At 47.1% G+C, this 26495-nt stretch overlaps 2 protein-coding genes across 6 annotated transcripts in view; both read right to left on the reverse strand.

Annotated features, from left to right (window-relative positions):
• COLEC11 (collectin subfamily member 11) overlaps positions 1 to 7741 on the reverse strand; it is a 36403-nt gene extending 28662 nt beyond the window's left edge. The window contains exon 1 of one of the 5 annotated variants that reach the window (XM_082356942.1): positions 3837 to 7741. Coding sequence is in view for 3 of the 5 variants with exons in the window: in XM_082356941.1 (XP_082213067.1) it covers positions 1750 to 1823 (74 nt within the window). In the remaining 2 variants the exon portion in view is untranslated. Of the gene's footprint in view, positions 1 to 216; positions 795 to 1021; positions 1728 to 1749; positions 3648 to 3836 lie in introns of those variants that run through there. The other 4 variants (XM_082356941.1, XM_082356939.1, XM_082356940.1 and 1 more) reach the window with 4 other exon arrangements.
• Positions 7742 to 12260: 4519 nt separating this feature from the next.
• Positions 12261 to 18244, reverse strand: RPS7 (ribosomal protein S7). Its single transcript, XM_082356955.1, has 7 exons — positions 18111 to 18244; positions 17820 to 17903; positions 17650 to 17721; positions 17367 to 17510; positions 16509 to 16573; positions 13215 to 13365; positions 12261 to 12372 (listed from the first exon to the last, which is right to left on the reverse strand). Exons 2-7 carry the CDS (start codon positions 17892 to 17894, stop codon positions 12295 to 12297), a joined length of 585 nt encoding a protein of 194 aa, XP_082213081.1. The 5' UTR covers positions 17895 to 17903; positions 18111 to 18244; the 3' UTR covers positions 12261 to 12294.
• Between the last annotated feature and the right edge of the window lie 8251 nt (positions 18245 to 26495).

Below are 26495 nucleotides of genomic sequence, written 5' to 3' on the forward strand. Positions count from 1 at the left end.
GTGTTACTCCAGATGCTTCTTCTGATTCCTTATAACTGACACTTGATGCACACAGAGGCGTGTTTACCGTTACGTGAAAACTCTGACGCTCAGCCATAAAACAAACATTGGTGAGTGTCCACTTCACACGTCCGGCCCCCTGACCTGAGTCCCTGGTGCCCATCCCGCCCCCCGCCCTCCCCTCGGAGGAGCCACTCTCCTCACCCGCGAGCCCACCTTCTCCTGATGTTTCCAGAACAGCCTCAGTGCACAACCGTGGACGGATTCTTAGACAACGCGGTGTCTAGTGTGCCGGGGTCTGAGTTTTACGAGATACTGGGTCACACTGTGTGTCGTCTTACCTACTTTATTCAACATCACACTTCAGGATTCATCAACGTTATGCTGCCACACACATCTGTAGCTTATTGATTATCTCCTTACGTCAATGAGGAAGCCCCCGTCACCAAAGGGTGTGGGACAGGGACAGAGGTTGGAAGGACACAGCTGGCCCCCCGTGTCCCTGTGCCGGTCCCCCCGCCATGGGCCAGTGAGGAAGCACGCAGACGTTGAGGTCTGCCCCATGGACCTTGGTGTCCGGATGCCACAGTGCTGGGGGGCAGCTGCGTCTGGCTGCACCCGGACCAGTGCCCTGGCTAGACCGCATCTCCCGTCAGCTTGTCCCCTCCCCTCACAGCGAGGCAAGCCCCCTGGGGTCACCGTGAGGAAGAACCGGCAGCGGTGCACGCAGCTCAGCACCGGGCCGGCCCCACTGCCCAGCAGCTTTTGACATCCTGGCCACCACACCCTGGGAGGGAGCCTCACAGCCGGCCCCGGCTTCCAGACAAATGAAGGGCTGGAAGCAGAGCTCCTGAGCGAGAGCGTCCTGTGCCCCCCGTGAAGAGCCTGTGCTTTAGCCAGATCTTCCACGAAGGGGACAGAGGTGACAGTCATCTGTGCCGTCCTGCAGTGAGGCCCCGGCTCCCCATGTGCGGTCACAGGCCTGACCCTGTAGGGACAAGGCAGGGGGAGGACCGCTCACCAGATCGGGAACAACATGGCGCTCACGTAACGCTGCACAGGGACGGGCACGTCATTCCCGCCTCACAGGCCAGGAGGCCAGAGGCAGAGACCTCAGTGACAGCCGGGAAGTGGTGACAACGGGCTGGCACCTGGGACTTCCTAACGCTGTCCTGTCCGCACCACTCCTCTCTCTCCCCAGCTTCCCCGAATCAAAGTAAGGGCCCATCCTCCCGCCTCGGTCACAGCAGTAGTGGGCTTTTATTTTATTTAATTTTCTAATATTCATGTTTGGTGGAGAGAAAAGGAGCTAACGTTTACTGCGCACCAAACGTGGACACACGTCTTATTTAGTCCCCGGACCACCTGGTGACGTATATGGTCCCTGGTTTTAAAGACAACAAATAGGAGGCAGTGAGAGGCTGAAGGGCCCTTCGCGTGGGGCCGCCTGTCACCCCTGCCCGCTCCCTGTGCTCACACAGGTGTTGGAACCACAGGGAAGGGTGACGAGGACGTGCCCACAGCCCGGGCCCCGGCTGAGTTGGCTCTCTCCGTCTCCTTTGCCAGCTGAGCCTTGATCCCCGAGCGAGCTGCCCGTCCTGGACGTCGGCCGCCGTGAGCACCTGCAGCCGTAACTGGAAGAGCTTGCAGCACTCAGGCCTGGGGTTTGCAGGCGCTAAGCTGAGCGAGTGAACGGAAGGGTGGGCGAACGAATGAATGAACGCGCAGAGGTTCCCAGCTGCAACTCACACAGAATGTGATGCTCTTCTCCTGATGATGGTTCTCCATGTTCCCATGGTGTGAATCATGCCCAAGGTCCACATGGTGTTCCCAGGGCCAGCTCCTCGGACACGCGACCTGTGCGGACCCGCGTAGAGGGCCGCGTAATGGGATTGTGGCCTGGAATTCCTAATGGTTTTTGAACAAAGCAGCACCGCCAAGCTTGCAGCCAGCCCGGATGATCACATTGTGTTCTTAACCATAATGAGCATAGCTGCTGCTTTAGCAGCAAGTCGTTTGCTTCTTTCAAGGAGGTGCTTCTTGAAGGCGATGATAATAGAATGTTACATGTCAACTACCTGGCAATTTTTAAAAAGCCACGATAAACACTTACTCCCCTGACTTTTGTGCTCAGGCCAATGGATACTTGCCTCTTGGTATGTGTGGGAGGCCAGCTGTGTTTAGATTGTTTTAAATGTCTCGGGAACTGACATGGGAATTTCCTCTCGAGCTAGAGACAACTGGGTCAGAAGACGGCCACCTTGTTCAGCAAGACTCACTGCTCTCACAGTGCAGAAGCCTCAGGAGCGGCCTCGAGAAGATCAGATGCCACCTCCCAAGAAAGGGGAGCGAGGGGCAGAGGGCCGGGAGTGAAGGGAAGCCGGGGCCGCCCCCCACTGGCCCACTGGCCCAAGGCCCACTCGCGTGGCTGGGCCCACCGCGGGTCCTGCCAGCAGGATCAGTGCGGGCGGGCCCTGGGTGGGAGCCTCTTTCCCAGACTTCGGGCTCTTTCCTGCCCTCTTAGAAGAGGAATTTTGTTTTATAAACGGGGAGGCTGCAGCTCCTCCTGGGTCTCTTCAAGAAAAACATCCTTATCTCCCAGCCGGGCCTGCCCCTCCGTGAAGGAGGCCAGCTTGGCCGAGAAGAAAGGAAATTCAATTTGGAATTCTTGGTAGAAACACGATAAAAGAATGAAATAGACTGGGGAAAAAAGTGCAGCTTAATAGGCCAAACGTGCAATTATACATTTCCATTAAATGTCTACAGCAGGGCCCGCCGTCTTATGGGCACCGTGAATGCCTGCAGAGAAGCACGTCCCCAGAAGCGTCGCGGGTCTCACCGGCAAGCAGACACCCCACCCCCATCCCTCCAGTGACACTGGGCCTTCCCAGCGACTATGGCACTGACAGAGTTTCACCCCAAGGGCACACATTTTTCCTATCTTTTTACCAAGACCATGAAGCAAGAAGAGGCCTTTTCCCTATTACCTCCCCCTAGCCTTATGCAAATCATCTGTCTGTTCTTTTATTTAGCATATAGATTTTTCAAATTCGTAAATAGAACTGAACAGCTGTGAACGTTTGGGGCGCCGCTCTGCTTGCTACCTGGGCAACGTGCTTCCCATCAAACCGAAAATCCAGTTATGCACACTCAGTGGCTTCCAAACTTTACCTCCTAACTTCAGAACCACTGCCTAACTTCCGCCGGACAGCCAGGGTCAAGGCAGGAGGGCCCCTGGGACACTGTGGAATCCAATTTTGGAGGCATGATGACCCCACCCCGTACAGGGTGACCCTACGTGCCCTTGAAAGTTGCCTTCTCCAGCCCCGCCTTTCGCCCCACATCTGGGACTCCCACCACTGAGCCCAAAACAGAGAGGCTGGTCACTGAGCAGAGGAGCTGGTCGCCCCGTCACTCCCGCTGGGGGGGGTCCACCAGGCCCCAGGGGCCTGAGCTGGTTGCTCAGGAAGGTGTGTGTGCCAGGGGCTGGGACGGGGGTTCTGCGGCCGCTGGTACCCCGGCTGGGATGCAGGAAAAACTGCGTCACCCCTTTGAATCTATGGAAACCTGATAATCTCCTAGTAACTGGTAGCTCTGGTGCTCGGCGCTCGGCTCCAGGAAGTTTCCACCGTGAGCTACCGAATCAATCAAGCCTCAGAATTCTGGCCTGACCCCTGCGACACGCCCGATCTGAGAGCAAATCCCTCGGCCCTGCACCCAGTTCCCACCTGTGCCCCGCCGGGCGCCTCGCCTTCCCGCCTGAGCATCTCCCGCGGGATCCCCCCCCCCCTCGTCCCGCTCCCAAGGCTGCAGAGTGGCCAGCGGAGCGTCCCTACCTGAGGCGCGCGCCAGGCCAGGCTGCTGTTTACGGGCCGCGGTCCCACACGTCGGGCAAGCGGCCTGGCTGTCAGACCGCCCGGCAAAGCAGGCTGGGGCTGCGGTATTATCTGCAAACAGCTTCCTGTTTGAAATGCATCAGGCGGAGAAGGGAGCGTGGGAACTTGGAAACACGTGCGATGTCGGGGTCTCGGGGCCCCTCCTGGAGACGCCCCCCTAACTCTTCACCCCAAACTCCCCAGTCAGTCCCTTTTTATCCACCTTTTCTGTTCCTCTCTTTCATTTTTTGAAAAAATAAGCATGTGTATTGTGGAAATTTAGGAAAGTAGAAAGAAGAGTAACAATTATCACCTGGTATCACACAGACAGGACTAAATACAGACTGACTTATTACAGTTTTTCCACATGCGTTTCACTCCAAAAGCATAAAGTACTCGTCTGCTGCTTGTCGAGACCTAACCGGTGGTGAGGCCCCAAACTCCCTCCGCTCACTGGAGTTTCATTTAAGGCAACACATGCCAAATCCACGTCTTTGGAGGGGGCTGGGCAGATCCAGCTTCTGTGTGGCCTGACTTATACAAGAAGGGGCAGATGGGGGTCCTTTAAGAAAAAGACACATATCAAATTATGATCATAAAAAGTGAGGTCCAAAAGTGAGTATTTATTAAGACTGACAAGAGAAGTCATAACAAATTACAAATGTAGGAACTGACAGATTCCACACACACCACAAAATCCATGAAAATGAATGGATTCTTTATTAAAACCACCTGATAGCATAAGAAGATTTGACAACTTAGATGAAAACAGACCACTTCCTGGAAAACACAAACTACCACAGTGGACCCAATATGAAACAGAGAATTTAACAGCCCTATAGCAATTAAGGGGATTGCATTTGTAATTTTAAAACTCCCTAAAAGGAAACCTGCAGGCCAGATGGTTTCACAGGAGGATTCTACCAAACGTTTAAAGAAAAATTAACACCAATTCTACACACTTCTTCCAGAAAGTAGAAGAGGAGGGAACACTTACCAATTCATTTTATGAAGTTAGTGTTACCCTGATACCGAAACCAAAGACAGTACCAAAGAAGAAAACTACAGATCAATAACCCGCAAGGATATAGATGCAAAAATCTTTAGCAAAATATCAGCAAACAGAATTGAGCAATATATAAAAGGACTTGCAAACTATTTATAAACAAGTGGGGTATTTTGGGATGCAAGCCTGGGTCAATATTCAAAAATCAACCAGTCATTAAGAATGCAGTGTTTGAAGAATTTTAATGACCTGGAGAAATGTTCACGATGGAATGATAAAGAATTAAACAGAACAAGGAGGATATAAAAAAAAAAAAATCAACCAGAGTAATCCACCATACTAACAAGCCAACAGAGGAAAATCACATGATCATATCAATCGAGGCAGAAAAAGCATTTGGCAAAATCCAACACCCTTTCATGATAAAAACTCTCAGAAAAATAAGAATAGACAGGGAACTTCCTCACCTTGACAAAGAGCATCCATTTTTTTGGATAAAAGATATATTTTTTTACTGAAATATATTTGACATACAATGTACAAGTCCAAGGTATATAACGTGTTGATTTGATACACCTGTACCTGGTAATATGGCTGCCTACAATTGTAAAATTAGTTAGCTCTCCATTACACCATATAGTTGTCATTGCTTTTTTTGTGGTGGGAATAATTAAGATCTAGTCTCTCAGGAATTTTGATGATTTAAGTAAAATATTGTTGTCTATATTCACTATACTGTGCATCAGATCTCCAGGACTTATTTATCTATTAGTTGCACATTTGTACCCTGAAACATCTCTCCTATTCCCCAACCCCAACCCCTGGCAACCAACACTCCACTCTGTTTCTACGAGTTTGGCTTCCTCTGACCCACATGTAAGTTATATCATACAATATTTGTCTTTCTCTGTTTGGATTATCTCACTTAGCGTAATCACCTCAAGGGCCAACCACGCCATCACAAATGGAAGGACATTCCTCCTTCTCATGGCTGAATAATATTCGATTGTGTGTGCATATATATATATCTCACACTTTTATCATTCATCCTTTGACAGGCACTTAGGTTTCTGTACCTTGGCTATTGTGAATAATGCGGCAATAAACCTGGGAGGGCAGACATCCCTTGGATAATGTTTTCATTACCTTTGCATAAATACCCAGAAGTGGAATTGCACAACCATATGGTAATTCCATTTTTACTTTTTTGAGGAGCCTCCATGCTGTTTTCCATAGTGGCTCGCAGTTTTGATGTGCATTTCCCTGATGATTAGCGATGTTGCACATCGCTTCATGTGTCTGTCGGCCATTTGGATGTCCTTTGGAAAAATGTCTTTCTATTTCGTCAGAGAGCATCTATTTTTAAAAACCAACACTAACATCATGCTCAGGTGAAGGCTGAGCGTCCCCTCCTGAGATCAGGAAAATCAGGACAGCAACCTTACTTCTTATTTAGCATCACGCTGGAAGTTCCAGCCCATGCAGAAGGCATGGAAAGGAAACAAAAGCCACAGGGATCAGAAAGGGAAAAGTAAAACAGTCCCTTGTTGCAGATGACATGATTGTCTGCCAAGAAAATCCCAAGGAGTCTACAAAAAACTTCTAGAACTATTAAGTGAGTTCAGCAAGGTCTCAGAATACAAGATAAACATACAAAGATCAGTTGTGTTTCTATAAGCTAGCAGTGAACATATGGACACTGAAATTAAAAGCAATATAATTTACAATTGCTCAATAAAATGAAATTTGTAGGTATAAATCTAACAAAACATGTATAGGACCTATATGCTGAAACACAACATGCTGGTGAGAAAATCACAGACGATCTAAACAAACGGAGAGACATGTCGTATTCATGACCAGAGGCTCCGTCCGCACAGGAAGGATGTCATTTCCCCCAAAACTGATTTACAAGCTTAACACAATTCTTATTGAATCTCAGCAAGTTTTTACAGATACAGACAATACTATTCTAAAATGTATATGAAAGACAAAGGAACCAGAATAGCTAAACTGATTTTGAAAAAGAAGAATAAAGTAAGAGAAATCAGTCTACCCAGTTTCAAGACTTATTATACAATGGAACAGAACAGAGAACCCACACAAATGTACCCAACTGATTTTGTTAAGTTTTTTAAAATAAAATGCACATAACATAAAATTTATCCACTTGATCGTTTTAACTGTAGAGTTCAGTGGTATTAAATACATTCATAATGTCATGCAACCATCACTACCATCCAGCTCCATATTTCTTTCCACCTTGTAAAACTGAACCTCTGTCCCCATTAAACATAACTCCCCATTGTCCCCCCACCTCAGCCCCTGGCCACCACCATTCGACTTTTCGTTTCTATGAACTGACTATTCTAAGCATCTCGTGTAAGTGGAATCAGAGTATTTGTGTAACTGGCTTATTTCACTTAACCTAATGTCCTCAAGGTTCATCCACGTGACAGCAGTTGTCAGAATCCCCTTCCTTTTATTTTTTTTGTTTTGTTTTGTTTCAATTTTATTTTTGGCTGCATTGGGTCCTCATTGCTGTGTGTGGGCTTTCTCCAGTTGGCGGCGAGCGGGGGCTACTCTTCGTTGCGGTGCGTGGGCTTCTCATCGCGGTGGCTTCTCTTGTTGCAGAGCACGGGCTCTAGGCGTGTGGGCTTCAGTAGTTGTGGCACGCGGGCTTAGTCACTCTGTGACTTGTGGGATCTTCCCGGACCAGAGATCGAACCCGTGTCCCCTGCATTGGCAGGTGGATTCTTAACCACTGCACCACCAGGGAAGTCCAATTTTTTTTTTTAATATTTATTTATTTACTTTGGCTGCACCGGGTCTTAGTTGCAGCACACGGGATCTTTAGTTGCAGCACACGGGATCTTTAGTTGTGCCACGCATGCCGGATCTAGTTCCCCGACCAGGGATCGTACCCGGGCCCCCTACACTGGGAGCGTGGACTCCTACCCACTGAACCACCAGGAAAGTCCCTCCCCTGCTTTTTAAGGCTGAGTAATGTCCCACTGTATGTATAGACCACTTTTTGCTTACCCATTTATATCCACTGGTGGACACTTGGGTTGCTTTCACATTTTAGCTACTGTGAATAATGCTATGAACATGGGTGTACAAATATCTCTTCCAGACCTTGCTTTTAATTCTTTTGGTTATATCCAGTAAGTGAAGTTGCTGGATCATATGGTAGTTCTATTTTCACTTTTTTGAGGAACTGCCATACTGTTTGCCAAAGTGGCTGCACCATTTTACATTCCCACCAACAAGGGTTCCAATTTCTCCACATCCTTACCAGCACTTGCTATTTTCTGTTTTTTGTTTTGTTTTGATAGCAGCCATCCCAAAAGGTGTGAGGTCGCTCTCTTTGTAGTTTTGACTTTCATTTCCCTCCTGACCAGTGCATCTTTTCATGTGCTAATTGGCCTACACCCCAATTGATTTTTTTTTTTTGGCGGGGGGGGGGGGGGGCGGGGCGCCCACTCAGCGTGGCTTGCGGGATCTTAGTTCCCCGACCAGGGACTGAACCTGGGCCACGCAGTGAAAGCACCGGGTCCGAACCACTGGACGGCCAGGGAATTCCCTAGACCCAGCTGATTTTTGACAAAGGAGCGAAAGCAACTCGGTGGAAGGAGGATGGTCTTTTTAATAAATGGTGCTGAAGCAGCTCAACACCCAGAGGCAACAGGTGAACCTTATACAAATATTAACTCAAAACAGATCACGAACTTAAGCGTAAAATTATAAAACTTTTAGATAAAACATAGGATAAAAATCTTCAGGACCTAGGGATAAGCAAATAGCTCTTAGACATAAAACACCAAAAGTACAATATCCAGAAGCAAAAATTGATAAATTGTACTTCATCAAAATGAAAACCCTATTAATATGCAAAAACAAGCTACAGGAGGGGAAAAAATATTCACAAACTATATATCTACCAAAGGTCTTTTATCTAGAATATATAAAGTACTCTCAAAACTCAACAGTAAAATGACAATCTAGTTAGAAAATGGGCCAAAACATGAAAAGCTATTTCAACCAAGAGTCTGTGGGGATGGCAAAGAAGCACATGAAAAGATGTTCAACATCAGGCCACCAGGGAAACGCCCCTCACACCCACAGTGAGATACACTGCACACCTGTCACAATGGCTGCAACTGAAAGTAGTGAGGAGCCCAAATGCTGCTGAGGATGACAAGCTGGTGGGGATGTAATGGTGCAGCCGCTCTGGGAACAGTTTGGCACTTCCTTAAGACACTGAACATGCAACTACCCTACAACCCGGCGACTGCACTCCTGGGCGTTTACCCCAGGAGCCGAGACTTACCTTCACATGAAAACCTGAACATCCATGGCGGTTTATAGCAGCTGAATCCCTAACAGCCCCAGACGGAGAACAACTCAGATGTCCTTCAATGGGCGGCTGGTTTAAGAAACTCTGGTCCTCAATACCTGGGAGCGCCGCTCAGCGGTAAAGGAACCGATTACAGACACAGCACCAACTGGGAGGGTCTCCAGAGAGTTTTGAATGAAAAGAGCCAGAGCCCTACAGAGGCTCTGCACTGCCTGCTTCCGTTTATCGAGCGGTATTGAAATGATGAAACTACAAAATGAACGGACCAGTGGCGGCCAGGGGCTGAGGAGGCGGGCGTGGTGTAAGAGAGGGACAGAGGGACGTCCGTGACCCGTGATGTGGGCCCTGCTCCCGCAAGACCTGTTACCACTGGGGAAACGGGGTACACGGAGTCCTCTGGTTTACTTCTTACAGCTGCATGTGAAGCTACAATTGTCTCAAAATTAAAACTTCCACTTAAAAAAAGCTGCCTGACACTCCCTTTCGTTTCTTTTGTTCTATATAATTAGGCTGCATATTCTGTCCTTGCCTCCTGCCATGACAATGCTTTTCTATTGAAAGAACAGACGATAACTCAGTATTTTCCCTAGCACGGTTATTTGAATTTATTATTGGTAGCTTTTAAAACGTTTATTTCAACTTTCAAAGCCATTATTGGTATGTCATGTACTTCTTTAGGTTGGTAGTGAAATTTGGAAGAAACTCATTTCTTTCATATGAGGTGTTTGATCTCGGGCATTTTCAGTTTGTTTTGTGCAGAGAATAATCTGAGTTTTTGAACTGACCACACCATTGTCCAGGCTGTAACTGATGAGCTCTTTGTACATGGAAATCACTGCAAGCCACTCAATCAACTTAAATCCAAAATAATGCAACCCTAGCCCAGCTTCAGCCTTGCCCCAACTCCCCGCCAGGGGACACCTGGCAATGTTCTGAGGACATTCTTAGTGGTCACGCCGTGGAGGGGGCGAGGGGCACTGGCTTCCAGGACGCTGCTAAACATCCTACAACGCACAGGAGTTTCCACCACAGAGAATAACTGAGCCCCAAGGGCCAAGACTGCAGAGGTGAGAACCCCTTGGCCAGATCCCAAAGGTGCCCACGGCCACTGGGACACCCCCGACAGGAGGACTGGGAAGGCGGTTGCGCCTGCACCCCCGTCACTGAGACGCAGTCGCCGGGCTGTGTTTGATGCACGTGGGGCGAAGGCTCGGCTCCCGGGGGCCTGGCTAGGATCAGCATCACTACTAACTTAGCCCTCACAACCAGCCCCCGGGCAAGGCATCATCACTCCACTTTACAGCTCAGGAGACAGGGCAGAGAGTTAGAGCGCTGGCCCACGATCACACAGGCAGGGGACATGCCGACCGGACCTCAGGGACAGCAGATAGCGCCCAGCCGTCCCAAGGCCACCCTCCCTCCTCCCAGCCCCCTTTCTTGTCTCACAGCTGACAGACGGGGGATACTTACCTTCTGCTTCTGAGTCCTGAAATGTTGAGCACTTTTTATAAAAAGTGCCAATAACCTGAGAATTACTCTCAGTTACAAAAATAAGTGATAATTTTATACTAACTTGCCTATTTCCAGTAGATTACAAATTAGAACCATTTTTAGATCATAGATCATGTTTACAACTGCTTTGCAAACAAGTACCAAAAAGCCATCAGAATCACTAGGTGCTTCTCCTCTGGGGCCTTCCCTGTCTTCCTCTTCCCTTTTTCCTCCTTCCCCTTGGCTTTTTCTGGAACGCGCTAAAGTCACGGCCACTAGGAACAGGCTTTTCCCGCAGGAACTCTGACCTCCAAAGAGACGGGCCACTTCCAGGGGATGGGGACAAGAATCTGGCTCATCTCCCAGTTATTATTTACATTCCTCAGACATAACTGAGAAATCTGGACACGAGAGCCAGATCAAACCCATGTGTCTCTGGCTGGGAATGTTCCCCGGAGGTCACAGCACCGTGCAGCCGTATCTCTTTGACACGCTGTCCGCGAGGACGTTAACCGTGGCCTGCTTCCGCCTGAAGGCTTCACTTCTCCAGAGCCCGCGACGGCCCGCAGCAACGCCAGGCCCCCTGGCCCAAGCGTGAGAACCCACCCACCCGTCCGCCGAGCCTGCTCGCTGGTGGACAGAGCGGACGTGGTCCAGAAGCCCGGCCAGCGCAGCCGAGGACCCAAATCTGGAGCGCACGGCGCCCCGCCGTGACGAGAGGCAGGTTCTGGCTTTACCCTCGGAGATACAACAACATATCACGCCGTCCGATGATGTTACATCGCCAGAGATCATCAGGGAACGCGGTACTGGAGGGCGCTCAGAACCGGCGGGCGGGCTTCCGAAAACCCCGACGGTGGGCGTCCCCGGAGCTTCAGGTTCAGGAGGCGGGTGGGCCCAGGTGTCTTCATTCCAACAAGCCGCGAGCTGCTGGCTGCCGCTGGCACAGGGACCCCCCTCCCAGGGCCCAGTGAGTGAGCGCAGCTGTTGATGGCGAGCTGACCTGCCTCCTGCCCCCGCTTGTTGCCCGGCCCCGGCTCCTGCCCACTAGGCGGCACATCCTGCTCCAGCACACAGCTTGAGGCTCCAAGTCAACAAATCCCCCCTGGCTGAAGGGAGAGGCCTGCAGGGTGTGGGGAAGCCAGGACGGGGAGGAGCAGCAAGGGCGGCCTCCCGTGAAGGCGGCAAATCAGGCAGGGGACTCCGGGGATGGGGCGGCCCTTGGCCTTTCATGGTCCCCAAGACAAGCGGTGCAACTTAAAAACGGGCTCTAATATATAAGACAGAAAACCAACAAGGACCTACTGTATAGCACACGGAATTACACTCAATATTTTATAATAACCTAAGGGAAAAGAATCTGAAAAAAGAACATATATGCGTATAACTGCATCACTGTGCTGTACACCTGAAACCGACACCCGGACGCAAACTACAGGCACCCTCTCTGTTCAAAATCTTCCAGCCCGCGTACGAAGCTACGTGCACCCACGGCTCTCACGTTTGGAAAAACAGACCCGAAACAGAATATTGTGAATAATATTTTATTTCGTCACTTTTGTTTACAACTGAAACTCTGGGAACTCAAAATTAACGTCTTTGCCCGTGAGCTTCTTATAGACACCAGAAAACGTTTCAACCTATGAGAAAAGAAATAACTCATCACAAAACGTTTTAATACACATTCGTCTTAAAGCCTAAAGACCCTGTGAAGTTGTGCCCTGTATGGTTTTTCTCCTCAGCAACCGGGCAGAGAAGGAATATACCGGACATGCCTCTATAGTCCCAACCTGGGGGCAATCTCCTCTCCAGTGTCGTGGGACAGGCCCCCACAGCACTGCACCCGAGGGCTGGCTCCTCTAGGCCACTCGGCAGACCCTGGGGGACCCCAGAGGTTAATGCTCTACCAGGAATGAAGCAAAGTGACAGTTCTCCCCCGATTCTAACACGACCACCACCCTGCCCATAAACACAGTTTTACTAAAAGTCACACCATGGAATTACTTTACTTCAATTTCTCCTAATAACTTAAAAGGTAGAGAATTCGATCTTTTGAAACATCCCCCAGGACTTCCGTGGTGGCGCAGTGGTTGAGAATCCGCCTGCCAATGCAGGGGACACGGGTTCGATCCCTGGTCTGGGAAGATCCCACATGCCGCGGAGCAGCTGAGCCCGTGCGCCACAACTACTGAGCCCGCGCGCCTAGAGCCCGTGCTCCGCAACAAGAGAAGCCACCGCAATGAGAAGCCTGCGCATCACAACGAAGAGTAGCCCCTGCTCGCCACAACTAGAGAAAAGCCCACGTGCAGCAACGAAGACCCAACGCAGCCAAAAAAAAAGCCCAATTTACAACCTGACATACGATCCAGGAGGAAGCGGGCCCCCAGCCCACAAAGACTGGTTCTGGCGCCACACGGGGAAGGGCCGGGCCGCGCTCTGCCCTATCCGCCCTGGGTCTTTCCATAAGAAACAGGCCTATTACCTTGTGCTCCACGTTGTTCTGCTGTGCTTTGTCCAAATGAACCTTTATGAGTCGGCTGCCGTCCAGCTTCACGCGGATCCTCTTGCCCACAATCTCACTTGGGAAAACCAAGTCCTCCAGGATGGCGTCGTGCACGGCTGTCAGAGTGCGGCTTGAAGCATAGAACACAGGGACGAAAGTGAGAAATCTAGCAAGGTGTGCCCTCCTGGGGGCCCCAAGGGCACCTCTTGAAGTCAAAAACATAAAGGGCAAACTCCAGGTTCCTGAAACCAAATTAACACTAGCTTTCAAGTAATCTGCTTTCATTCAATGTGTCACACCAAGAGCCATCACCAAACTAGAATAGGTTAACAAACACCCTATTTTTTTTGGCTACACGGTGCGACTTGGGGGATTTTAGTACCCTGACCAGGAATTGAAGCCCGGCCTAACCACTGGGCTGACAGGGAATTCCCGAAACCCTATTATTTTATTACAAAAACTTAGCGTATTTTAAACGTGATACCTTGTAAACTACACATACACCAGCTATTATGAGTGATTTTCTCCAGGGAATGGAGATTAATGATCACTTTTATTTTTATACATTATCTTTAGGTTTATTGTCACTCGTATGATTTCTCGACTAAATCACTGCAATAACGTCTTTCCTCTCTCCAAAACTATCCTCTCCGTTGCTGTCAAAATAATTACTGATGTCATTACACACTTCACCTACTAAAGACTCTTTGAGGGCTCCCCTTGCCCTCCAAAATGCACCAAACCCCCCTTGTTCCCTGCGATGGAATGAGGTGACATCCCATCCCAAAAGACACTGCTCTATCACCAGCTCTAGGATGTGGCCCCTCCTATGAGGGTCCCCAGTTTTCAACCCATCCCATCACACAAACTGCCAAGGGAACCTTGCTCCTCTCCTGAGTATCATTCCAAGTTCACAACCCATCTGGCTGCCTGACGAGAAAGTTCAATTATTTCCAAACTTTTAGAGTTATCAGCTTTGTACCACAGGATATCAGGAATGAGCGAATAAAAAGACGGCTCTCATTCTTAATGTTTATGCAGCTACCCTGTATTATGGAATGTGTCTAGGTCTTGTTCACCCCTCAGTGGATCAGACACTATGTTCTACTCATTCCTATTTCCTGTCTGGCAGCTCCCACGCACACAGAAGGGGCTCCTAAATAACTGCAAAGGCCTCACTGCCCCATGGTGGACCCACTTTCCATGCCTTTACCACCTCTCCAGAAGCAAATGAGACAGATGGCCCAATTGATCAATGGCCCCTAACCACCGACTAAGCACTTCTTACTCTTACAGGACTAGGAAGGCACACATATGGAAACTTGCTAATTACTCCCTTCAAAACATACATTAGGACGGAATCAAAGCTAGCCTCAGACTCAAATTCCAACCCAGTCTAAAGACTTTTTAAGGGAGAGCAGTGGCAACGCAACTTTAATAACCACAAAGCATAGGAACTAATCTGCTTCAGAAGAAAAATAACTGAAACCCTGCTATAGATCAGAACCCAAAGAGAACATAAATCTCAGCATTTAATCTGTTGTAGGAGAGAGATAACGACTGAGAAGGAAAAGGAATCTGAAGGCAAGAAACCAGATTGGAAAGGGGTGGATTCACTCTGGCCTCCCAACTAGACCTCAGTGTAAGAGAACGAAGATTCCAACGTTTAGACCAGGTCACTAGGAACGGGGTGAAGTCATTACCTGAGAAAATGTGGAAACAGGTTTGGGATGAGGGATATTTAAGGCTGTAGATTTGGGAGTCAGTGCCTTAGTTGGGTGCAAAGCAAAGGATCTGTCTTTATACTCAAGTACTAACTGGGGTTGTCAGAACTGAGATTATAAAACCACTTTTTAAGTATCATGATTAACAAACTAAACGTTCTTGATTATCCCCTGTATTTGATCTCTTGCAAACTATCCAGAATAAAAAAAAAAAAAAGCTAAATTTTTATGCTACTCCAGCTACTCCAACTGCCCTTAAAACAAGCTCAGGGGGCTTCCCTGGTGGCGCAGTGGTTGAGAATCTGCCTGCCAATGCAGGGGACACGGGTTCGAGCCCTGGTCTGGGGAAGATCCCACATGCCGCGGAGCAATTAAGCCCGTGAGCCACAATTACTGAGCCTGCGCTCTAGAGCCCGTGAGCCACAACTACTGAAGCCCGCGTGCCTAGAGCCCGTGCTCTGCAACGAGAAGCCACCGCAATGAGTAGCCCCTGCTTGCTGCAACTAGAGAAAGCCTGTGCGCAGCAACGAAGACCCAACGCAGCCAAGAATAAATAAATAAAATAAATAAATTTATATTAAAAAAAAAAAAACAACAAGCTCAAGGTACTGACCAACACTCGAGTGCCAGAAAACCTGGAACCGGCCTTTCCAGCCTCACCACTTCTCCCTCTCCTCCCTCCACCACAGCATGGTACAGTACATCTGCCCACAACACTGGAGACCCATCACTGCCTATTTTGTAGGAATTTAAGAAACAAGACTGAGTTTAAATTCCAGCGTCACTAACACTAGCTGTGATGAGCAAAGGATGGGTGAGTCTCGTCATCCCTGAAGTAGGGATGCTAATCCTACAAATTACGTACTTCACAAGGTTGGCCTCTCTGGCAGTTAGAGGGATGCTTGAGTATTTTTTTTCTCAAACTGGTCCAAGGGCAGGATCTGCAGCGATCCAATAATTCAAGTCTACGAAACCAGAGACTTCAACAAGATACCAGAAGGCCCAGATCAAAGAGCCAACTTCCAATATCTAAGTTTATGTCAGATAACCTGCAATTCAATCAAGTTTACAAAGCATTGTCCATCAGCATCTACAACTGCATTGACACCTTTAACCTGTGACGTGAGCAACAAAAAATCTAATCTTTCAGCCTTAATCCACAGCAAAAGTAAATAATGAGGACAGGTCACAGCCCACCTGCACATCTGGTGTGCTTTACCCCACAGCACTCAACTCAAGATTCTTCCTCACTGTTCCGACCCTTTGCCCAAAGAACCGGAGGAAAGAATCTCATCTTTTGTGGTAACAGTAACCTATTATACCGCCTATGTGAATATGCGTAATTCTTACCTCCAGAGTTACTTTTAAAACATTTCGCATGTAATTATAGAAAAAACTAAGTCACTTGATGAAAATTCCCATGTGAATGGATTTCCTATGTTATCAATGTTTAATTTTAGAAGCCTACTGCAACCCTGACTATAAACAACACACGCCAGTCAAGAATTGTTGACAAGAGTGGTACGTTTTTCATGCCGATAAAACTTACCTCCTGGGACGTTTTTGCTTATTTTTTGTACGGCTTTTTCGAGTTGGCTTAGGCAGTATTCTCCTCTGTAAGGTAAAAATTATCACGCAACAACAAAAAAAAAGACCGTAAGTAAGCTGGCAGAAAACTAAGCACTGTCAACCTGCTTTAAAAACCAAAGGACTCAGTGGCTGAATAAATTCAAAGCTCCAGAAAGCCAAACAACCCAGACCCAACAAGTTACTGAGAAATCCTCTTAAGTACTCCCCGACTTCTCAGTAATTCTTTCAGAATCCATGGCTTACATTAAAATGGAACTGGAAAAAATCGCTTGCTCCATAATATGACTGATCTCCCAAAGATCACACCCCTTTTCACGTTCCACCTGGCCCACTACCCACTACAGGTACTAAGCCAGGAAACCACTCCGTAATTCCTCATCAGCCGAGCACTTAATTTCTATAGATTTCTGTTTCCAGAAAGGCCAGATCTAACTTTAAAAACAAAACAAAACCAAACAAAAACCTCTCGACCGTGTTCCACTTTCCCTACATACCATTTCTTTGCACCTCTTTTCCTCCCCACACCTACGTCTGCCGCACCAGGCAGGAAAATCTCGCTGAGTCTCAGACAGGCAAGTCCATCAGGCTGAAAACTCAGGCTCACTGCAAGCGCACGTGTCACCGCGGCCACCCGTGTGCACCCCCGGCGCACCGACGGCGCTGCACACACAGAGCCGCCCTCGCGGTAACAGCAGCCGTGCGCCGCCTCCCTCTAGCCCAGCGCGAGCACCCTAACCTCCGGGAACAGCTTCTCCACACTCGCGAGGGACGCTTAACGGGACTCGCGAGACGGCGCGTTCAGCAGCCGCACAGCTACCTGCGCGATAAAGACAACGTGCTTCCCGCTGAACTTCTTCTCCAGCTCCCGCACGAGCCGGACCTGGATTTTCTGGAAAGACTTCAGTTGAGGGACGGGAACGAAGATTATGATAGCTTTCCGACCGCCACCAACTTCAATTTCCTGGGGAAGAGAGAGCAGAGAGGCGCGCGCTCTCTGAGGCCCCAGGCGCCGGCCCCGTCACACGCTCGACACCCGAGTCGCCGGGGCGTCCCGACAACTGCACGTGCCCCGACGCCCCCCGGGAGGGACCCCACTGTACCTTGGCGGCCGTGATGTTCAGCTCCCGCAGCTGGGCCTTGAGGTCCGAGTTCATCTCCAGCTCCAGGAGGGCCTGCGGGAGAGGAGGCAGGAGCGCACCCTCAGCGCCCGGACCCCGGACCCCGGACCCCGGACCCCGGCGCGGCCTCTGCGCTCCGCCCGCCCCCTCACCTGGGAGATGCCCGACTCGAACTCGTCCGGCTTCTCGCCATTGGGCTTCACGATTTTCGCGCTGGAACTGAACATGGCCGGCACCTGGAAGAACGGAGCGCTCAAGCCGGGCGGCTCGCGACCCCGCCCGCCCACCGGCCCGCGCGGCCCGGCCCCGGTCCCAGCCCCAGCTCTCCCCGCACACGCCATCGGGGCCCGCGGGCCGGGTAATCGGCCGCATCCCCACCCGGGGACCCCAGAGGTGTGCCCCTCAAAGCCGTCGGACCACCACGGCGGCGGCGAACAACATACCTTGACCAAGCGGCCGACGCTCGCTGCCGCCGCCGACTCCGGTAGGTTTAGGAAGAGGCCTAGGTCTCGCGAGAGTTCGTTAAATCCCGGCGGCCGAGGGGAAGAGGCGGGAATACCGCGAGTCACCAAACCGGAAGAACCACTGAGAAACGGTGGAAGCCTAGAGAGTCCCAGGAAGAGGTTCCGGAGGACCAGTGCGTTGGCTACGCTTTTCCCCCGCGAGATCCTCCTCTTCTGGGCGGTTCGCGGGAGTTTTTCTGCGTTCTCTGGAGGTTCGAGGCGGTAGCCCGGTGGCCGGGCCGGAGTCTGGGCGGGAGACCCGGGCCCGAGAAGAGCAACCTGGGCTATCCCTGAGGTTAGGACGTTTAAAAAAGGCTAACCTAACACGAGGAAGGGGCTTCTCTGGTGGCTCAGTGGTTAAGAATCCACCTGCCAATGCAGGGGACACGGGTTCGAGCCCTGGTCCGGGAAGATCCCACATGCCGCGGAGCAACTAAGTCCGTGCGCCACAACTACTGAGCCTGCACTCTAGAGCCCGTGAGCCACAACTACTGAAGCCCACGTGCCTAGAGCCCGTGCTCCACACAAGAGAAGCCACAACAATGAGAAACCCGCACACCACAGCTAGACAAAGCCCACACGCAGCAACAAAGACCCAACGCCGCCAAAAATAAATAAATAAAACAAATAAATTAAAAAACAAAAAACACGAGGAAGCTAAAGTCCCTGCTGAAGCAATGGGAAGGAGTCACAGACTTGGATGCCAGTTCTGCATGTAGAGAACCCAAAGGATGACATTTGTGAAAGCTCTTTGGAAACGAAGTGCTTTACGAATAAATGTGATTTTCAGGCCACACGTGGCTCTCGTATTGACTGCTTGGTGCGGCCGACAATTCTGAGACATCTGCGAATGGCGGTGGTGGGGCGGCCTGACGCTGGAGGAGAACCACCCCAAGGGGTGAAGACCTGGGGGCCAGATGCAGGACGCGCGATTCCAGGAAGAGGGCCAGAGCGGGGGAAAGATGATTGGGAAGAGTCGGGGCTCGAGCTGGAGAAACGGATGTGGTCAAGGTGTGGTGAGAGATGGTGAATTGCTTTAGAATGGGCCAAGAAGTCAACAGAAGAATGTTTTGTTGGAAAAGTGCCTACCGTGTGTGTAAAGCACTCCCTGCCCTAGACAGGAGCCAAAAATACAATTCACAAATAATTGTTCATGCGAGTGTTCCGTGCTAATACTGCCCTAGGTGCTAGTTATAAGGGAAACCCACTGGATCCTTGCCCTCGCGAGATTGCAGTTTAGTGAAGATGTCATCCCATAAATTGTATGGCTAAATATATAATGATGAATTGTAATAACACATAACAGTAAAATGAGTAAAGGTGGCCAGGAGGATTCATGCTTTAAGAAGCCAGGGAATTCTTTGGAAGAGATGAAATTAACCTGCAATGTGGAAGAGTAGTCACCAGGGAGAAGGGCATTTCCGACGCAGGGAACTACTTGTGCCACATTATCTGGCAAAGGGGAGATAACTTAGTCTACTTGAGCTTCAGTTTCCTCACTTGTCAAATTTAACAGCAATTATCTACATGGGCCGGGCGCTGTGGAAAATGCTGAAAACAATGCACTAGTTGATCTCTAAGATTTCCAGCAACTTTAAATAAGCTAAGATGGTGTTCATCTCAGATTTTTAAAGGTATATATGCTTCTCTAATAATGTTTCAAAAAAAAAAGGCAACTAACTATCTCACTGGAAAATTAAGAGTCAGCTTGGGACTTATTCAAGAGAGAAAGTATAGCTGCATCTGCAGTCTTATCTGGGCAGCCATTCTGAACCCCCTTGATGAACCATTTCCATCTCAATGCTCTACATGCCTTTTCAATCCGGCTTCAGTGTCAGCCACTCCACCAAAGCAGCACTCCAAAAGTGCCTTCAGTAAAGTACTTTCTGGTTTCCAGTACTTTGATGAGAGGAGTGGTGAGAGAGGACATCCTTGCCTTGTTCCCCATCCCTCGGGGAATGCATTCTGTCTTTCATCAGTAAGTATATGATGTTCACCTTAGGTTTCCATAGATGTTCTTTATCTTTATTTATTGAGGAAGTTCCCTCCCATCCCTATTTTCTAAGAGTTTTTATCATAAATGGGATTATGCATTTTATGCATTGATTAATCACGTGAGTTTCTCTTTTTAGCCTGTTAATATTGTAGACTACATTAATTGATATTCAAATATTGAACCTACCTTGAATGTCTGGAATAAACCCCAGTTGGAAATAGGATATAATTCTTTGTCATATTACTGGGTTCCATTTACTAACATTTCTTATGAGGTTTTTTTATGTCTATGTTCACAAGGGACATTGGTCTGTAGTTTTCTTTTTTGTACTGTTTTTGTCAGGTTTTGGTATTAGGTTAATACGAGCATCATAAAATCAGTTGGGAAGTGCTCCCTCGTCTTTTATTTTCAGAAAAAAATTGTGTAGAATTGGTGTTAATTCTTCAAGCATTTGGTTGAATTCTGCCATGAAATCATCAGCGCCTGGAGATTTCTTTTTCCAGGGTTTTTACTATTATGAATTCAATTTCCTTAATAGTTACAAGGTTATTCGAATTATCTCTTTCATATTGGATGAGATTTGGCAGTTTGTGCTTTTAGAGGAATTGGTCCATTTCATTTAAATTGTTGAATTTATGCAAGTAGAATTGTTCATAATATCCCCTTACTATCCTTTTAATGTTCATAACAGTAAAAGATACCTTTTTAAGTAGGTTTCACGGGGAACCTTCAAGTCAATACATTATTTCCAGTTCCTGTAAGAATGAAAGTACTACCTGGAAACAGAGCATGTACCCCCAGGGTTAGTTTAGCAGAAGAGCAGGGACATGATAAATGAGGTATAAGAGAGCATTTGGGCAGTGATTGGGAGAGTGGAGTCTGTTAGGGAGGGCAGCAAAGCACCCCTTCTTTAGGAAGATTTGACCTTCCAGAGGTCAGAGGAAGGTCACTCCATACCTAGAAAGGAGAGGTTTTCAACAACAGGAGAAAAGAAATATAGAAAAAGTATAGATTGGAGGCACTGGAGTCAAATTTTGCTTAGGCCTCTGCCTAACTGAAATACAGTTCTAAGTTGTTTATTCAGGAGAGGTGCCGTTATGAACACAGAGTCCTTGCCATACTGGAATACAGCAACACCTTCGTTAGCTAATTGAGCATAAATAGCCCACATCTACCTTACAGTTGGTTATTAAATTGGCATCACTGTCAATATATCAACTTCTAACAAGTACCTCAATCCATTGTCTTGTAAGCCCTTTGCAAATGGAAATAACCAAAGGGCGACCAAGGGAGAGGTCATCCCCGCTTGCTACATCAGTATTAGATGTAATTGTACTGCATTGTTCATCCAGGCATGAAGTTAACTCCATGTCCACTCTGAAAGGCACAGCATGTGCAGAGGCTTAATGACAGCCATTTTCCTGCACACTCAGGGCCCTGCTCAATTGCTGGCATCAGTCACAGAAGCAACATAATGATGCCTTTCTTCCCTCCTAGCCTCAGGCTGCATTAGTTTTCCTGCAGGGGAAAGCCTTGGCTGTGGAAGGAATAGGCACATTACAACTAAGACATGCCTGCTGACCGGGAAGGTCAGGAAAGCCTTAAAGTGGTGCAAGTAGGTGAAGCATGCAATGAAAAATGGCTGTATTAGGAAATCCAGCTGCAAACCCAAATGTTAAAAAGGTATTTTGTCCTTTCTCCCTACCCCCAAGAATGCTACTGAGTGAGCATCTGGACAAGGGCATGAGGGAGAATTGAGGGGCCCCAGGACACCAACCCAGGCTGACCTGGACGCTGTGAGCAGAGGTCGAGGTGGCCTCTGTCCAGTGGCCTGTGTACAGCTGATGAGGAATAGAGTCAAGTGCCCATATTTCAGGTTGTTCCTCCTTTTTCCAAGGGAACAGATGCAGCATCTTCGTCACTTTAAGCATTTCTTTTAGTATTTCAAGAAACAATTGTGTAACAAAACTTTCTTAAAAACTAACAACTTCTTGTAAATCCAATTAACATATATTAAAGAACCTAAAGCTTTCTTTAGATATACCAATACTAAAACTAGGTTTCACCTAAAAATCATTAGTCTAAATCTATTACTCAGATATATATTTCAAATAACTGCCAATGGGCTGTCACTCTAAACAGACCAAACTATCCCTTACATATGGTTATGAGAGAAAGACCAAGTATGTACTCTTTCTCCCTTGACTGAAAGTTATTTGTACAATGGGTCTAACTCTCATAGACATTTCTATACAAAATTCTAGATCTTCCCGGACTGAAAACTACTTACCAACCTGAAGACCAGTTGATTGATTTATCTACTAACAGATTTAGGACAGAGGCTGCCTAGATTCTTATTCATAACCTTCATGGCATGTGCTGAACTTTTAAAACTTGGAACCTGAGAGAATGTTGCATGTGTACATTTAATAGATGTTTTTAATGTAAAAAACAAACACATGGAGGCTAAACAATACGTTACTAAATAACCAAGAGATCACTGAAGAAATCAAAGAGGAAATCAAAAAATACCTAGAGAGGGCGTCCCTGGTGGCGCAGTGGTTGAGAGTCTGCCTGCCAATGCAGGGAACACGGGTTCGAGCCCTGGTCTGGGAAGATCCCACATGCCAAGGAGCAACTGGGCTCGTGAGCCACAACTACTGAGCCTGCGCATCTAGAGCCTGTGCTCCGCAACAGGAGAGGCCGCGGAAGTGAGAGGCCCATGCACCGCGATGAAGAGTGGCCCCCGCTCGCCACAACTAGAGAAAGCCCTCGTACAGAAACGAAGACCCAACACAGCCAAAACTAAAATAAAAATAAAAATAAATTAAAAAAAAAAAAAAACCTAGAGACAAATGACAATGAAAACACGACGATCCAAAACCTATGGGATGCAGCAAAAGCAGTTCTAAGAGGGAAGTTTATAGCTATACAAGCCTACCTCAAGAAACAAGAAAAATCTCAAACAATCTAACTTTACACCTAAAGGAACGAGAGAAAGAAGAATAAACAAAACCCAAAGTTAGTAGAAGGAAAGAAACCATAAAGATCAGAGCAGAAATAAGTGAAATAGAAACAAAGAAAACAATAGCAAAGATCAATAAAACTAAAAGCTTGTTCTTTGAGAAGATAAACAAAATTGATAAAACTTTAGCCAGACTCATCAAAAAAAAGAGGGAGAGGACTCAAATCAATAAAATTAGAAACGAAAAAGGAGAAGTTACAATGGACACAGCAGAAATGCAAAGCATCGTAAGAGACTACTACAAGCAACTCTATGCCAATAAAATGGACAACCTGGAAGAAATGGACAAATTCTTAGAAAGGTATAACCTTCCAAAACTGAAACAGGAAGAAATAGAAAACATGAACAGACCAATCACAAGTAATGAAATTGAAACTGTGATTAAAAATCTTCCAACAAACAAAAGTCCAGGACCAGATGGCTTCACAGGTGAATTCTGTCAAACATTTAGAGAAGAGCTAACACCTATCCTTCTCAAACTCTTCCAAAAAATTGCAGAGGAAGGAACACTCCCAAACTCATTCTATGAGGCCACCATCACCCTGATACCAAAACCAGACAAAGACACTACAAAGAAAGAAAATTACAGACCAATATCACTGATGAATATAGATGCAAAAATCCTCAACAAAATACTAGCAAACAGAATCCAACAACACATTAAAAGGATCATACACCATGATCAAGTGGGATTTATCTCAGGGATGCAAGGATTCTTCAATATACGCAAGTCAATCAATGTGCTACACCATATTAACAAATTGAAGAATAAGACAAAATTCAACACCCATTTTGATAAAAACTCTCCAGAAAGTGGGCATAGAGGGAACCTACCTCAACATAATAAAGGCCATACATGACAAACCCACAGCAAACATCATTCTCAATGGTGAAAAACCGAAAGCATTTCCTCTAAGATCAGGAACAAGACAAGGATGTCCACTCTCGCCACTATTATTCAACATAGTTTTGGAAGTCCTGGCCATGGCAATCAGAGAAGAAAAAGAAATAAAAGCAATACAAATTGGAAAAGAAGAAGTAAAACTGTCACTGTTTGCTGATGACATGATACTATCCTAAAGATGCCACCAGAAAACTACTAGAGCTAATCAATGAATTTGGTAAAGTTGCAGGATACAAAATTAATGCACAGAAATCTCTTGCATTCCTATACACTAACAATGAAAGATCAGAAAGAGAAATTAAGGCAACAATCCCATTCACCATTGCAACAAAAAGAATAAAATACCGGGCTTCCCTGGTGGCGCAGTGGTTGGGAGTCTGCCTGCCAATGCAGGGGGCACGGGTTCGAGCCCTGGTCTGGGAGGATCCCACATGCCGCGGAGCGGCTGGGCCCGTGAGCCACAAGTACTGAGCCTGCGCATCTGGAGCCTGTGCTCCGCAACAAGAGAGGCCGCGACAGTGAGAGGCCCGCGCACCACGATGAAGAGTGGCCCCCGCTTGCCACAACTAGAGAAAGCCCTCGCACAGAAACGAAGACCCAATACAGCCAAAAATAAATAAATAAAAATAAATAAATTTCTAAAAAAAAAAAAGAACAAAACCTAGAAATAAACCTACATAAGGAGGTAAAAGACCTGTACTCAGAAAACTATAAAACACTGATGAAAGAAATCAAAGATGACACAAACAGATGGAGAGATATACCATGTTCTTGGATTGGAAGAATCAATATTGTGAAAATGACTATTCTACCCAAAGCAATCTACCGATTCAATGCAATCCCTATCAAATTACCAATAGCATTTTTTACAGAACTAGAACAAAAAAATCTTAAAATTTGTATGGAAACACAAAAGACCCTGAATAGCCAAAGCAGTCTTAAGGGGGGAAAAACGGAGCTGGAGGAATCTGACTCCCTGACTTTAGACTATACTACAAAACTACGTAATCAAGACAATATGGTACTGGCACAAAAACAGAAATAAAGATAAATGGAACAGGATAGAAAGCCCAGAGATAAACCCACACACCTATGGTCAACTAATCTATGACAAAGGAAGCAAGGATATACAATGGAGAAAAGACAGTCTCCTCAATAAGTGGTGCTGGGAGAACTGAAGATCTACATGTAAAAGAATGAAATTAGAACCCTCCCTAACACCATACACAAAAATAAACTCCAAATTGATTAAAGACCTAAATGTAAGACCAGATACTATAAAACTCTTAGAGGAAAACATAGGAAGAACATTATTTGACATAAACCACAGCAAGATCTTTTTTGACCCACCTCCTAGAGTAATGGAAATAAAAACAAAAATAAACAAATGGGACCTAATGAAACTTAAAAGCTTTTGCACAGCAAAGGAAACTATAAACAAGATGAAAAGACAACCCTCAGAATGGGAAAAAAATATTTGCAAATGAATCAACGGACAAAGGATTAATCTCCAAAATATATAAACAGCTCATTCAGCTCAATATTGAAAACACAAACAACTGAATCCAAAAATGGGCAGAAGACCTAAATAGACATTTCTCCAAAGAAGACATACAGATGGCCAAGAGGCACATGAAAACCTGCTCAACATAACTAATTATTAGAGAAATGCAAATCAAAACTACAATGAGGTATCACCTCACACTGGTTAGAATGGGCATCATCAGAAAATCTACAAACAACAAATGCTGGAGAGGATGTGGAGAAAAGGGAACCCTCTTGTACTGTTAGTGGGAATGTAAATTGATACAGCCACTATGGAGGACAGTAAGGAGGTTCCTTAAAAAACTAAAAATAGGGCTTCCCTGGTGGTGCAGTGGTTGAGAATCCACCTGCCAATGCAGGGGACATGGGTTCAAGCCTTGGTCTAGGAAGATCCCACATGCCACAGAGCAACTAAGCCCATGTGCCACAACTACTGAGCCTGCACTCTAGAGCCTGTGAGCCACAACCACTGAGCCCATGCACCACAACTACTGAGCCCATGGCCCACAACTACTGAAGCCTGCACTTCTAGAGCCCGTGCTCCACAACAAGAGAAGCCACCGCAATTAGGAGCCCGCGCATCCCAACAAAGACCCAATGCAGCCAAAACTAAATAAATAAAATAAATTTATTAAAAAAAAAAACTAAAAACAAAATTACCATATGACCCAGCAGTCCCACAACTAGGCATATACCCAGAGAAAACCATAATTCAAAAAGATGCATGGACCCCACTGTTCATTGCAGCACTATTTACAATAGCCAGGTCATGGAAGCAACATAAGTGTCCATCAAGAGACGAATGAACAAAGAAGATGTGGTACATATATATAATGGAATATTACTCAGCCATAA

This window comes from Balaenoptera borealis (genome assembly GCF_965194805.1).
Source record: "Balaenoptera borealis genome assembly, chromosome: 15".
Lineage (NCBI taxonomy): Eukaryota > Metazoa > Chordata > Mammalia > Artiodactyla > Balaenopteridae > Balaenoptera > Balaenoptera borealis.

What these genes read in the sequence shown, in the direction of transcription:
- RPS7 (XM_082356955.1), bottom strand. Translation starts at nt 17,894, where the DNA reads ATGTTCAGTTCCAGCGCGAAAATCGTGAAGCCCAATGGCGAGAAGCCG. An exon ending in ACGTTGTCTTTATCGCGCAG is followed by an intron (nt 16,574 to 17,366) that starts GTAGCTGTGCGG and finishes TTTACCTTACAG; the next exon opens with AGGAGAATACTGCCTAAGCC. An exon ending in AGAACAACGTGGAGCACAAG is followed by an intron (nt 12,373 to 13,214) that starts GTAATAGGCCTG and finishes CTTTTCTCATAG; the next exon opens with GTTGAAACGTTTTCTGGTGT.